The 14,986-nt window shown below is 30.8% G+C and overlaps 2 protein-coding genes across 2 annotated transcripts; one reads left to right on the top strand and one right to left on the bottom strand.

Moving 5' to 3' along the window:
- Positions 1–1,445: 1,445 nt before the first annotated feature.
- Positions 1,446–4,735, top strand: LOC101891272 (odorant receptor 10a). Its single transcript, XM_005178427.3, has 5 exons — positions 1,446–2,014; positions 3,726–4,098; positions 4,189–4,287; positions 4,348–4,500; positions 4,559–4,735. Exons 1-5 carry the CDS (start codon positions 1,476–1,478, stop codon positions 4,607–4,609), a joined length of 1,215 nt encoding a protein of 404 aa, XP_005178484.1. The 5' UTR covers positions 1,446–1,475; the 3' UTR covers positions 4,610–4,735.
- Positions 4,736–6,896: 2,161 nt separating this feature from the next.
- On the bottom strand, positions 6,897–11,710 carry LOC109611783 (uncharacterized). The gene is made up of 2 exons (XM_020035046.2): positions 10,751–11,710; positions 6,897–7,059 (listed from the first exon to the last, which is right to left on the bottom strand). The coding sequence occupies exons 1-2, from the start codon at positions 11,708–11,710 to the stop codon at positions 6,898–6,900; spliced, it is 1,122 nt and encodes a 373-aa protein (XP_019890605.2). The 3' UTR covers position 6,897.
- Positions 11,711–14,986: the final 3,276 nt, after the last annotated feature.

The following is a 14,986-nucleotide window of genomic DNA, read 5'->3' as shown; positions in this document are numbered from 1 at the left end:
ATATATTTTTCAAAGACAAAGAAGACGTGGATTTTTTAAAGAAATATATTTTCCAAGGACTAACAGAACGTGGATTTATAAAGAAATATATTTTTAAAGGACTAAGAAAACGTGGACTTTTTAAAGAAATATATTTTCCAAGGACTAACAGAGAGTGGATTTTTTATAGAAATATATTTTCCAAGGACTAACAGAGAGTGGATTTTTTAAAGAAATATATTTTCCAAGGACTAAGAAGACGTGAATTTTTTAAAGAAATATATTTTTTAAGGACTAAGAAGACGTGGATTTTTTAAAGAAATATATTTTCCAAGAACTTAGAAGACGTGGATTTTTTAAAGAAATATATTTTCCAAGGACTAAGAAGACGTGGATTTTTTAAAGAAATATATTTTTAAAGTACTAAGAGGACGTGGATTTTTAAAGAAATATATTTTTCATGGACTAAGAAACGTGGATTTTTTTAAGAAATATATTTTTCAAGGACTAGGAGACGTGGATTTTTTAAGAAATATTGTTTTCAAGGACTAGGAAGACGTGGATTTTTTAAAGAAATATATTTTTAAAGGACTAAGAGGACGTGGATTTTTTTAAGAAATATATTTTTAAAGGACTAAGAGGAGGTATATTTTTTAAAGAACATAAAAAACTGCAACAAAGTCAAACGCCATAATTTCTACAATTTTTTTTTAAATTTTATTTTCGGAAATAGCAACAAATTTTGGAATAAGTTTAGATTTGTTCAAATTGGTCACCTTTGGCACGAATTATGGCCTTCAAACGGCCAATGTTGTTCTGTGGTATTTTGGCCCATTTCTGGCGAAGCGACACGTTGGTATTTTTTAGTGCCAGAATATTTTCGCGATAATATTCGGTATTTATTCTGATGCCACGGTCGATTAATACGAGTGGAGAGCGACTGTCGGTTGTTATGGCGGCCCACACCATCACCATGGCCGGATCTTGAGTTTTCAGCTGACCTCTTTGGCAAGTAAACACGATCATTTTGTTTGTTTACAAACTGCTGGACAACGAATGTTTTCTCATCGGAGAAAACCAAATTCGGCAGTTCACCACATTCGGCCGGGCGAAGCAACTCTTTAGCTCTTTTGAGTCTATTTTTCTCATTTGTCGGATGGAATCTTGCGATATGTTCAGATCACGAGTCATTAGAAATGACAGCAGTCTGAAATTGGTTGCAGTTTTTTCATCTCACCCTGTAATATTATGGATTATGAAATGCCCACCATCCCTCTTCGCCAAGTCACTTAGATAATCAATTACCAATTTACTGCCAATTATTTGCAAAATAAAGTTTTTACAAATTGCCTAACCTTTTACATAACTCGTCAAAAACTTTTCCCACTTAAACTAATTGAGCCATTATGGGAAGGACTATAAAAGGCCGAAACTGGGGCCATATAATTATCAGTAGTTCCATTCGGCCCGTTAAAAAAACATTTTATTTCTCGAAGATGTTTTTACGTTTCCTGTCGCGTTCAAATCCCTTGAAAGAGTATTATTTCTATGTACCGCGAATATGTCTGCAATTGATGGGCTTTTGGCCAGGTTCACCGCGCTCAAGACGAATCCTCTGCTGGGCTGTGTTTAACTTCATCATTTTGTTGGTGGGTGTGGTGACCGAACTTCATGCTGGTTTTTCCTATTTAAATTATGATTTGGAAAAGGGTTTGGATACGTTGTGTCCGGCAGGCACCTCAGCTGTCACGGTATTGAAAATGATTCTGATTTCCTATTATCGTCAAGATTTGGAAGCAGTACTGAAGAAAATGCATCAAATGCTCTATGGATGTAATGAGAAGGATATGGAACATAAGGCGGTATATAATCGTATTATACGCCAGTCTTCGGTTATGGCAGCGAGAGTGAATTTTGCCCCATTTCTGGCGGGATTTATAACCTGTACAGCCTACAATTTAAAACCATTGATATTGGTGTGGATATTTTGGTCTAAAGGCAAGGATTTGATGTGGCTGACACCGTTTAATATGACGTAAGTACAAAAGGACCTCTAGAGATACTTTTGAAATATTGAAAAAATAATTTTTAAAAATCCACGTTTTGTTAGTCATTGAAAAAATAATTTTTAAAAATCCACGTTTTGTTAGTCATTGAAAAAATAATTTTTAAAAATCCACGTTTTGTTAGTCATTGAAAAAATAATTTTTAAAAATCCACGTTTTGTTAGTCATTGAAAAAATAATTTTTAAAAATCCACGTTTTGTTAGTCATTGAAAAAATAATTTTTAAAAATCCACGTTTTGTTAGTCATTGAAAAAATAATTTTTAAAAATCCACGTTTTGTTAGTCATTGAAAAAATAATTTTTAAAAATCCACGTTTTGTTAGTCATTGAAAAAATAATTTTTAAAAATCCACGTTTTGTTAGTCATTGAAAAAATAATTTTTAAAAATCCACGTTTTGTTAGTCATTGAAAAAATAATTTTTAAAAATCCACGTTTTGTTAGTCATTGAAAAAATAATTTTTAAAAATCCACGTTTTGTTAGTCATTGAAAAAATAATTTTTAAAAATCCACGTTTTGTTAGTCATTGAAAAAATAATTTTTAAAAATCCACGTTTTGTTGGTCATTGAAAAAATAAGTTTTAAAAATCCACGTAAGTCTTTGAAAAAAATATTTTTTAAAAATTTACGTTTTGATAGTCCCTAATTTTTTTTTTAATTCACGTTAGTCCTTGAAAAAATATTTTTTAAATACACTTCTTGAAAAAATCATTGAAAACTTATTTTTTAAGAATAGAAGTTTTGATTGTCCCTGAAAAAATAATTTTTAAAAATCCACGTTTTGTTAGTCATTGAAAAAATAATTTTTAAAAATCCACGTTTTGACAGTCCTTGAAAAAAATTTGTAAAAATCCAAGTTTTGTTAGTCATTGAAAAAATAATTTTTAAAAATCCACGTTTTGTTAGTCATTGAAAAAATAATTTTTAAAAATCCACGTTTTGTTAGTCATTGAAAAAATAATTTTTAAAAATCCACGTTTTGTTAGTCATTGAAAAAATAATTTTTAAAAATCCACGTTTTGTTAGTCATTGAAAAAATAATTTTTAAAAATCCACGTAAGTCTTTGAAAAAAATATTTTTTAAAAATTTACGTTTTGATAGTCCCTAATTTTTTTTTTAATTCACGTTAGTCCTTGAAAAAATATTTTTTAAATACACTTCTTGAAAAAATCATTGGAAACTTATTTTTTAAGAATAGAAGTTTTGATTGTCCCTGAAAAAATAATTTTTAAAAATCCACGTTTTGTTAGTCATTGAAAAAATAATTTTTAAAAATCCACGTTTTGACAGTCCTTGAAAAAAATTTGTAAAAATCCAAATCAAAACTTCAAATAATATCCTTGAAATTCCTTCAAAATAATTAAGAAAGGCAATCCATATTTTGTCTGCAAACATCCTTTTAAATAAATAAAAACTGACAAATTGAACAAAATCTCTAATATATTTGAATGAACCTTCCAAGGATGTTTATTGCATTTCCCCAAGGAAGGTCGAGGCTAAAAAAAAAAACATTTAAAAAAGAGAAAAAAATGCCGATTTTTTAAATATTTGTTTCAACTAATTTTCAGCCTTTTGAAAACTTTTTTTCAAGGGCTTCCAGTGCTTCGAAATTTTGATAAAATAAATATTTGATATTTTAACCTCACTTATTTATTTGTGTTTTTATTTTCCCATTTAGCATGCCCAAATTTCTCTTGGAAGGTCCCCTGTATCCCTTGGCCTATATTTTCACCGCCTATACCGGCTATGTGACCATCTTCACCTTTGGCGGCTCGGATGCCTTATATTTTGAATATTGTACCCATATTGCAACGCTGCTGAAAATGTTACAAACCGATGTCAAGTTACTGTTTCGGAAATTTGAAGGCAAATTAACTCTCACCCCGACCGAAGCGGCCTATGTGGAGGAACAATTGATATTAATTATAAAACGCCACAATGTCATTATCGAAATGACTGATTTCTTTAGGAAACGTTATAGCATTATAACCCTGGCCCATTTTGTGTCGGCCAGCATGGTAATTGGGGCGAGTATTTTCGAAATGTTAACGGTAAGAGATATAGAGAGAGAAATTTGGGGGGATAAAAGAGCGGTAGAGAAAAACTAAAAAAATATATTATCTCCTTAAATATTGTTACAGTACACCGGTTTTGGACGTTTCATTTATTTGGGCTATACTGTGGCGGCCCTATCGCAATTGGCGGTCTATTGCTATGGTGGCACCCTGGTGGCGGAAAATGTTTGTAGCCCCTTCCCATGTAATTTTTTTTTTTCTCAATTTATTTTATTTTCCTCTCAGAGCATTTATTTGGCCACAGTTGTTTTCAAGTGCAACTGGTACATTTGCGATCCGAAACTGAGGCGCATTATCCTCATGATTATCTGCCGATCTCAGAAATCGTTGAACATGTCGGTGCCATTCTTTTCACCCTCGATGAGCACATTCGCGTCGGTAAGTGATTTTCTTTTTAAATTTTTAAGAAATTCCATTCAATTGTCGCTAATTTCAGATTTTACAGACCTCAGGTTCGATAATAGCCTTGGCATCATCCTTTCAGTAAAATTTCGAGGAGGAATACTCTCAATATAATCTCACTAAAAATACACCATTTTTTTCACAAAGTAGGAGTTTTAGGCACCATTAAATATTTACTTGTTGCTGTTAAATAAAGACCAGATGGTCCTTATCCGTAAATATCCGTTTTTAAAAATTCATGTTTATTTGGTCCTTGAAAAAATATTTTTTAAAGAATTGTCTGTTCTTTACGTCGTTGAATAATTATATTTTATTCAATTCCTGGTTTTAATGGTCCTTTTAAAATATTTTTCTTCAAACATCCTCGTTTTAATGATCCTTAAAAAATTTATTTTAAGAAAAGCTCTTAAAAAATTATTATTATTATATAAAAAATTATTATTATTATATAAAAATCGACGTTTTTGTGTTTTTTTGAAAAAATAATTTACAAAAACCCAAGGTTGCGATAGTCCTTGAAAAAAAAATTACAAAAAACCAAAGTTGTGATAGTCTTTGAAAAATATATATTTTTTTAAAAATCCACATTTTGTAATCTTTGAAAAAACAATTTTAAAAATTTCACGTTTTGATAGTCTTTGTAAAAACAATTTTAAAAATTCCACGTTTTGATAGTCTTTGAAAAGATAATTTTTTAAAAAATCAAGATTGCGATGTTCTTTGAAAAATTTTTTAAAAAATTATTTTTTTTAAAACTTTTAAAACATTTTTTAAAAAATAATTTTTTAAAAATCCACGTTTTAATAGTATATTTTTTTAAACATCCACGTTTTAGAGTCCTCGAAAAAATTATTTTTAAACATCCACGTTTTAGAGTCCTCGAAAAAATTATTTTTAAACATCCACGTTTTAGAGTCCTCGAAAAAATTATTTTTAAAAAATCCACGTTTTAGAGTCCTCGAAAAAATTATTTTTAAAAAATCCACGTTTTAGAGTCCTCGAAAAAATTATTTTTAAAAAATCCACGTTTTAGAGTCCTCGAAAAAATTATTTTTAAAAAATCCACGTTTTAGAGTCCTCGAAAAAATTATTTTTAAAAAATTCACGTTTTAGAGTCCTCGAAAAAATTATTTTTAAAAAATCCACGTTTTAGAGTCCTCGAAAAAATTATTTTTAAAAAATCCACGTTTTAGAGTCCTCGAAAAAATTATTTTTAAAAAATCCACGTTTTAGAGTCCTCGAAAAAATTATTTTTAAAAAATCCACGTTTTAGAGTCCTCGAAAAAATTATTTTTAAAAAATCCACGTTTTAGAGTCCTCGAAAAAATTATTTTTAAAAAATCCACGTTTTAGAGTCCTCGAAAAAATTATTTTTAAAAAATCCACGTTTTAGAGTCCTCGAAAAAATTATTTTTAAAAAATCCACGTTTTAGAGTCCTCGAAAAAATTTTTTTTAAAAAATCCACGTTTTAGAGTCCTCGAAAAAATTATTTTTAAAAAATCCACGTTTTAGAGTCCTCGAAAAAATTATTTTTAAAAAATCCACGTTTTAGAGTCCTCGAAAAAATTATTTTTAAAAAATCCACGTTTTAGAGTCCTCGAAAAAATTATTTTTAAAAAATCCACGTTTTAGAGTCCTCGAAAAAATTATTTTTAAAAAATCCACGTTTTGATAGTGCTTGAAAAAATTATTTTTTAAAAATCCACGTTTTGATTGTTCTTGAAAAAATAATAATGGTTCTTGAAAAAATAAAAATCGTTTAGATAGCCCTTTAAAAAAATTATTTTTTCAAAAAATTTTTAAAATTTTTAAAAAAATAATAATTTTTAAAAATCCTCGTTTTAATATTCTTTAAAAAAATAATTTTTAAAAATCCATAGTTCTAAAAGTCCTTAAAGAAATAATTTTTAAAAATCCATAGTTCTAAAAGTCCTTAAAGAAATAATTTTTAAAAATCCATAGTTCTAAAAGTCCTTAAAAATTAATTTTTATAAATCCACGTTTTGATAGTTTTTGAAAAAATAATTTTTAAAAAATCCACGTTTTTGTGAGAATTTTCCAGGAAAAAAGTTATTCGTGATGGAATTCAAGCCTGATAGTGTGATTTCTTTATATTTGGCTGGAAAACCACAAGTGGCTATCCTGAGAGAGCATCCAGCATTTAAATTCTTATTCCAAAATTTGATGCTATTTCCGACATTTTTTGCTTTCATTTAATAAAATTTAAGAAAAAAATGAAAAATTATTGCGTTTGACTTTGTTGCAGTTTTTTTTATCTCATCCTGTATGTTTTATAAATCCGCTCTGTTTTGAAACTTCAATTGTTGAATTGAAAATTCTTTTAATTTTTTTTTGTACAATATTTTATTCCTTCACTTTTGCCGATCTATATACATGTGACTTTGTATCAAAATTATCGAGAACATCACCAGTCGGGACATCATGGAGAACCAGGATTTTCGATCCATATTCAGAGCTCCGGCCAGTTTCAAATTCAGTTTACGATTACAAATATAAATGGCAAATTCCTCGCACTGAAATGAAAATAAAAGAGACACATAATTATTAGATTTTGAAAAAGAAAATGTGTTTTTCGGAAGGAGGGTATTGTAGGGAGAGGTCAGCTTTTCAAATTCTTCTTTAATGGAATTTTATGGACCTAAAAACATAAAAAGTCTTTTAAAATATGGAAATATCCACTCGCCAAGATTTGGCTTTAAGTTTCACAAAAGTTTCAAAATTTCACTTGAAAAGAAACAAACGAAACATTTTGAAGCACCAAAACTTACCGCTTTTTCTACACTACCAGTTACCGATTGCAAAACATTGAAACCTTTCAGGCCGGTATTCAAATCACCAAAACTAGACGATGTCATGTCACACATATAGTCGTTAATATATAAATCCAGAGTATTGAAAAAATACGTCACAGCGACAAGACCCAAAATGGCCATGGTCTCCCTGATATACAGAATGAAGAGAAATGTAAAATAGGCTGCTGTCAAGTTACACATAATGATGTTGGAACGGCAGACCAACAACTCCAATTGGAAGATTGACTTTAATTCTCCCAAAACTCGGCATAACTTTGAATGTAGGCGTTGTAACTCACAAAGTCTAGAAGTTGTATCATTTTCAACTCCCAATAACTTTTTCTCGGCCATGGAGACCACATTCATCTCAATATGGCAAAAACAGCGACATATTTTGAAAAAAACTTCAAAATATTGATACAACACCAAATAGGGTAGCATTTGCAGGTTGGCAAAACATACTATCAATGGAACATCCCACAAGCTAAATTGCCACGGCAATGAGTTGTAGCTCAGCAACATATTGGCCCAATAAATGTAGAAAAGTATGCCATATTTCAAATACATCAGATATTCGAATTTATATTTCCATCCTTGGCATTCGTTCATGTTATGGTTCGCCTCCTTTTCCAATAACAAAATCCAACTCTTCAACTCGAAACAAGCCATATCATATCTCCAAATGTGAATTATGGTATAGACAATCATCACACCTTGAACATATTTATAACCAGACATAATGACCATTAAAGGATTCAAATTTCCAGTGTTTTCAAATAATTCCAAAGAGTCGATGAGAATGTAAACCAGAAATACCAAACCCACACTGTGGGCCAAAAACACCACCACACGGCTAAGGGCATTTCGTTGAAATCCATTCTGGCTCTCATCATACCAATAGGCAGTGAGTCCTTGCACAATGACAAAATATTGAAAATAATTTCGAAATTTTCGACAAAAACTCTTCATGGAATGTTTTAGATTGAAAAACATTTTTTGCTTTACACATCTGCAGACACCGTAATAGCTGGCACCTAACTAAAAACAATTAATCGAATAGTTTAAAATGTCCTTTCTCTTGAATTTTTTATTGACAGATCAAAGGAGATAAGGGAAACAGTGACAATAACATATGGAAGTACACTACGTAAGGCATCATCGCTCTGACCACAAAACAGCTCATTAGACAACTTTTATTCCCCTTTTTTCTGTACGAAAAAGTATATACGATGAACTGTTTTCTATACGAAAAAGTTCATTTAATGCACTGTTTTCTATACGAAAAATTTCATTTAAAGAACTGTTTTCTATACGAAAAAGTTCTTTCAATCAACCGTTTTCTATACGAAAAAGTACTAACATGAACTTTTTTCTATTCGAAAAAGTTCATACACTGAACTGTTTTCTATCCGAAAAAGTTCATACGATGAAATGTTTTATATACGAGAAAGTTCATACGATGAACTGGTTTCTATACGAAAAAGTTCATACACTGAACTTTTTTCTATACGAAAAAGTTCATACGATGAACTTTTTTCTATACGAAAAAGTTCATACGATGAACTTTTTTCTATACGAAAAAGTTCATACGATGAACTTTTTTCTATACGAAAAAGTTCATACGATGAACTTTTTTCTATACGAAAAAGTTCATACGATGAACTTTTTTCTATACGAAAAAGTTCATACGATGAACTTTTTTCTATACGAAAAAGTTCATACGATGAACTTTTTTCTATACGAAAAAGTTCATACGATGAACTTTTTTCTATACGAAAAAGTTCATACGATGAACTTTTTTCTATACGAAAAAGTTCATACGATGAACTTTTTTCTATACGAAAAAGTTCATACGATGAACTTTTTTCTATACGAAAAAGTTCATACGATGAACTTTTTTCTATACGAAAATGTACATACGACGAACTGTTTTCTATACGAAAAAGTACATACGACGAACTGTTTTCTATCCGAAAAAGTTCATTCGAAATAAACTGTTTTCTATACGAAAAAGTTCATACATTGAACTGTTTTGTATCCAAAAAAGTTCATACGATGAACTGTTTGCTATACCAAAAAGTTCATACGATGAATTGTTTTCTATACGAAAAAATTCATACACTGATATATGAAAAAGTTCATACGATGAACTGTTTTCCATACGAAAAAGTTCATACGATGAACTGTTTTCCATACGAAAATGTTCGTACGATGAACTGTTTTCTATACGAAAACGTTCATATGATGAACTGTTTTCTATACGATAAAGTTCATTCAATCAACTGTTTTCTGTACTAAAATGTATTTACATGAACTTTTTTCTATTCGAAAAAGTTCATACACAGAACTGTTTTCTATCCGAAAAAGTTCATACGATTAACTGTTTTCTATACGAAAAAGTTCATATGATTAACTGTTTTCTATACGAAAAAGTACATACGACGAACTGTTTTCTATACGAAAAAGTACATACGACGAACTGTTTTCTATCCGAAAAAGTTCATTCGAAATAAACTGTTTTCTATACGAAAAAGTTCATACATTGAACTGTTTTGTATCCAAAAAAGTTCATACGATGAACTGTTTGCTATACCAAAAAGTTCATACGATGAATTGTTTTCTATACGAAAAAATTCATACACTGAACTGTTTTCTATACGAAAAAATTCATTCGATTAACTGTTTTCTATACGAAACAGTACATACAATGAACTGTTTTCTATACGAAAAAATTCATACACTGAACTGTTTTCTATACGAAAAAGTTCATACGATAAACTATTTTCTATACGAAAAAGTTCATACGAGGAACTGCTTTCTATACGAAAAAGTTCATACGAGGAACTGTTTTCTATACAAAAAAGTTCATACGATGAACTGTTTTCTATACGAAAAAAATCATACACTGAACTGTTTTCTATACGAAAAAAGTTCATACGATGAACTGTTTTCTATACGAAAAAAATCATACACTGAACTGTTTTCTATACGAAAAAGTTCATACGATTAACTGTTTTCTATACGAAACAGTACATACAATGAACTGTTTTCTATTCGAAACAGTACATACAATGAACTGTTTTCTATACGTAAAAGTTCATGCAATGAGCTTTTTCAATACGAAAAAGTTTCAGCACTGAAATGTTTTCTATACGAAAAAGTACATTCGTTGAACTTTTTCTATACGTAAAAGTTCATTCGAAATTATCTGTTTTCTGTACGAAACAGTACATTTGAGTATCATTCGAGATGAACCGTTTTCTGTACGAAAAAAGTTCATTTGAAATGAACTGTTTTCTATGCGAAAAAGTTCACCCTATGACTGTTTTTCATACGAAAAAGTTCATTCGAGATGAACTGTTTTCTGTACGAAAATGTTTTTAATTAGTAGTAGAAATCTGTGAATATTTACCTGTCTCTCAAGATCTCTTGCATAGCTACGAACTCCAGTGAATTTCTTCAGGGCCAAATTCAAGTCGGTAAAATGTTGCGAGGTCATATCAATTATGTTGTCATTCAAATATAAATCTATATTATTAAAGACATTTGTGGACACCACTAGGATAAGAAATGCCACATCATCCTTGATATATTCCGGATACAGGAAAGCATAATAGACCGCTATGATGTCATTGACATTTACATTATAACGACACTGAAATATCTGCGATTTACAGAGAATTTGTAACCTCCTTAGACAGGAGCCCAAATTCGAATGCAACTGCAATAGCCAAGATAATTTGTAACATAGATGACGTTCTTTGAGATCATTCCTACTAGGCAATTCGAGAATGGCCTCTTCGGCTAGACAGGAAATATACAACTCAATGTAGCTATAAATGCGACAGGTTTTCCAAAACATTTGAAAGTTTTGAAACAATATCAAATAGGTAAGATATTGGACATTGGCAAGCAAGACAATCCTGAAGATGGTCCAAAAGTTCATGCCGCGGGACAGTACAGTATAGCTGGTTATCAGGACGGACAGATAAAGGTATGCCATAATGGAGTATTTAAAATACAACAATTTTTTAAATTGTCCATCAATTTTTTTAGAACTTGCAAAATTGCTTCGGCTCTGCTCCTCCAACTTTTCTATTTGCCTTTTAATAGCTGTATAGCTGCCATCTGTGCGCCAGATATGTACGATGGCATTTAGAACTAGCAGCCCTTGAAGATATTTGAATGATGACATTATCACCATCAGACGATGTCGCTGCTCAATATTCTCAAAGACTTCTAAATAGTCAATCAAAACTTGTACCAAGACAATGGCACCCATTATATTTACGGCAGTGGCCAGCGTTCCGGATACGGAATTTCGTTCATATACTCCCTTTTCCTGGTCATACCAGTACGAAGTTAAGCCCATGTATATGAGAAAATATTGTCGAATATTTTTAAATCTTTTCTGCATTTTTATAAAACGACTTTTCATTATTTGATTTTGAAACAAATTTTGCCGCTATCGAAGAAGATTCTTGAAGAATTCAATTACTACTGGATATGTTGGATAGGCATAGGATTGACTTGAATGTGGTATGTAAATATTTATTTAACAGTGTAAATAAATACTTACATATCCTCAGGTCAATTGTATGCCAACACAAAAGTTTAAATCAACACATGTCCATTTCAAATGTAATACGGGAAGCTCACAGTTCATAGAGGGCGAAAGAGTTCATTGGCAATGTCGTGAAATGACATCCGTTTTCCCATAGAAAGGTCACACACTTTTCCCAAACAGAAAAAGTTAATTCGACAAAAAGTTCATTTGATGAATTGTTTTCTATACGAAAAAGTTCATTTGATGAACTGTTTTATATACGAAAAAGTTCATTTGATGAACTGTTTTCTATACGAAAAAGCTCATACGATGAACTGTTTTCTATCCGAAAAAGTTCATAGATGAACTGTCTTCTATACGAACTGTATTCTATATGAAAAAGTTTATTTGATGAACTGTTTTCAATACGAAAAAGTTCATGAGATGAACTGTTTTCAATACGAAAAAGTTCATGAGATGAACTGTTTTCAATACGAAAAAGTTCATGAGATGAACTGTTTTCAATACGAAAAAGTTCATGAGATGAACTGTTTTCAATACGAAAAAGTTCATGAGATGAACTATTTTCAATACGAAAAAGTTCATGAGATGAACTGTTTTCAATACGAAAAAGTTCATACGATGAACTGTTTTCTATACGAAAAAGATCATACGATGAACTGTTTTCTATACGAAAAAGTTCATACGATGAAATGTTTTCTATACGAAAAAGTTCATACGATGAACTGTTTTCTATACGAAAAAGTTCATACGATGAACTGTTTTCTATACGAAAAAGTTCATACGATGAACTGTTTTCTATACGAAAAAGTTCATACGATGAAATGTTTTCTATACGAAAAAGTTCATACGATGAACTGTTTTCTATACGAAAAAGTTCATACGATGAACTGTTTTCTATACGAAAAAGTTCATACGATGAACTGTTTTCTATACGAAAAAGTTCATACGATGAACTGTTTTCTATACGAAAAAGTTCATACGATGAACTGTTTTCTATACGAAAAAGTTCATGAGATGAACTGTTTTCTATACGAAAAAGTTCATAAGATGAACTGTTTTCTGTACGAAAAAGTTCATGAGATGAACTGTTTTCTATACGAAAAAGTTCATGAGATGAACTGTTTTCTATACGAAAAAGTTCATGAGATGAACTGTTTTCAATACGAAAAAGTTCATTTGATGAACTATTTTCTATACGAAAAAATTCATGAGATGAACTTTTTTCTACACGAAAAATTTCATGCGATGTACTGTTTTCAATACGAAAAAGTTCATACGATGAACAGTTTTCAATACGAAAAAGTTCATACGATGAACTGTTTTCAATACGAAAAAGTTCATACGATGAACTGTTTTCATAAGATGAACTTTTTTCTATACGAAGGTTTATTGGATAAATATTTTCCAAACTTACCTGCTTCTCCACTGGACCTCTTCTCCCTGATGTTTCATTAAACTCCTTCAGGCTTGCTTCCAGTTCCTTAAAACTTTGTGAAATCATGTCGCATACAAAATCCGTTATATATAAATACAAAGCATTCAAAAAATAACCAAATATAAATATGCCTGATAAAAGCAACGATTTCTTTATCTGATCGGCGAAAACGAAGTTCGTATACACCGTTAAAATATTGGCAAATATTATGTAGAAACGGCTAAAGAAAATATGCCATTTACAAATCCGCTGCAATTCCCCTAATTGGCCACATAGCTGGGAATGTACTTTCGAAATCCAGTGTATTTCCTTGGACAAATTACGTTCCTCTTGCCTGTTGGATTTTCGGCTCAAAACTGCAACATATTCTTTGAGTTGATAAAATTTTCGACACAATTTCCAATTCAATTCGAAATATTGAAATAATACAAAATGATATAGACTTATCACATTCGTGTAGAAGGCAATCAGGATCACTGTCCATATGTTCAATCGGTCTGCGTAGGCTATCATATTCGTCACCAATACACCCAAACAAGAATAACCCAATAGGAAATATTTAAGGCGTAACAAAAGTTGGAGTTTGGAATCGATTTTCCGGCAGACAGGCAACTTTTCGTCACAACTGTTCTCCAGTTTTAAAATTCTCAATTTCAATTGAATATAACTCCTATCTTTGCACCAGATGTGACCTATGGTATAGATGGCCAATATAGTTAGAAGCTGATAATTAAAGGTTAACATCAGGACCAAGAGAGGGTGCAGAAGTTCAGCTCCCGAAATGAACATCAAATATTTCACAACAATGTGAAACAATAACGCCAGCTCCAAAATATTGATTAGCAAATGAACATTGCGGGAGAGGGAATTGCGTACGAAAAGGCCCCTCTCTGTGTCATACCAATATGAGGTTAGGCCCTGTACTATGGGAAAAAAGCGACAATACTTTCCAAAATATATGAATTTCATGACACAAGAAATACACTTTTTCCGTTCTGCTTTAAACTTGTCAACGGTTTGGTTTGTACTGAAGTTTTGTGGTCACTTCCTATCAGAGATTACCAACAAGTTGATTAACCCTAATGTGGTCACTGAATACGATTTTCATGGAATAATGCACTGTTATAAACGTCAGTGTCTTCTATAGGAAAATATCTGATGAATTTTTTGTGTTTTCTATACGAAAAAGTTCGTACGATGAACTTTTTTGGTTTTCTATACGAAAAAGTTCATCCGATGAACTTTTTTGGTTTTCTATACGAAAAAGTTTGGTTTTCTATACGAAAAAGTTCATCCGATGAACTTTTTGTGTTTTCTATACGAAAAAGTTAATTCGATGAACTTTTTTTGTGTGTTTCTATACGAAAAAGTTCATCCGATGAACTTTTTTTGTTTTCTATACGAAAAAGTTCATCCGATGAACTTTTTTTTGTTTTCTATACGAAAAAGTTCATCCGATGAACTTTTTGTGTGTTTCTATACGAAAAAGTTCATCCGATGAACTTTTTCAGTTTTCTATAGGAAAAAGTTCATCCGATGAACTTTTTTTGGTTTTCTATACGAAAAAGTTCATCCGATGAACTTTTTTGGTTTTCTATACGAAAAAGTTCATCCGATGAACTTTTTTGGTTTTCTATACGAAA

This window comes from Musca domestica, unplaced genomic scaffold (assembly GCF_030504385.1).
Source record: "Musca domestica strain aabys unplaced genomic scaffold, Musca_domestica.polishedcontigs.V.1.1 37, whole genome shotgun sequence".
NCBI lineage: Eukaryota > Metazoa > Arthropoda > Insecta > Diptera > Muscidae > Musca > Musca domestica.
This window is presented reverse-complemented; position numbering and strand designations above follow the sequence as displayed.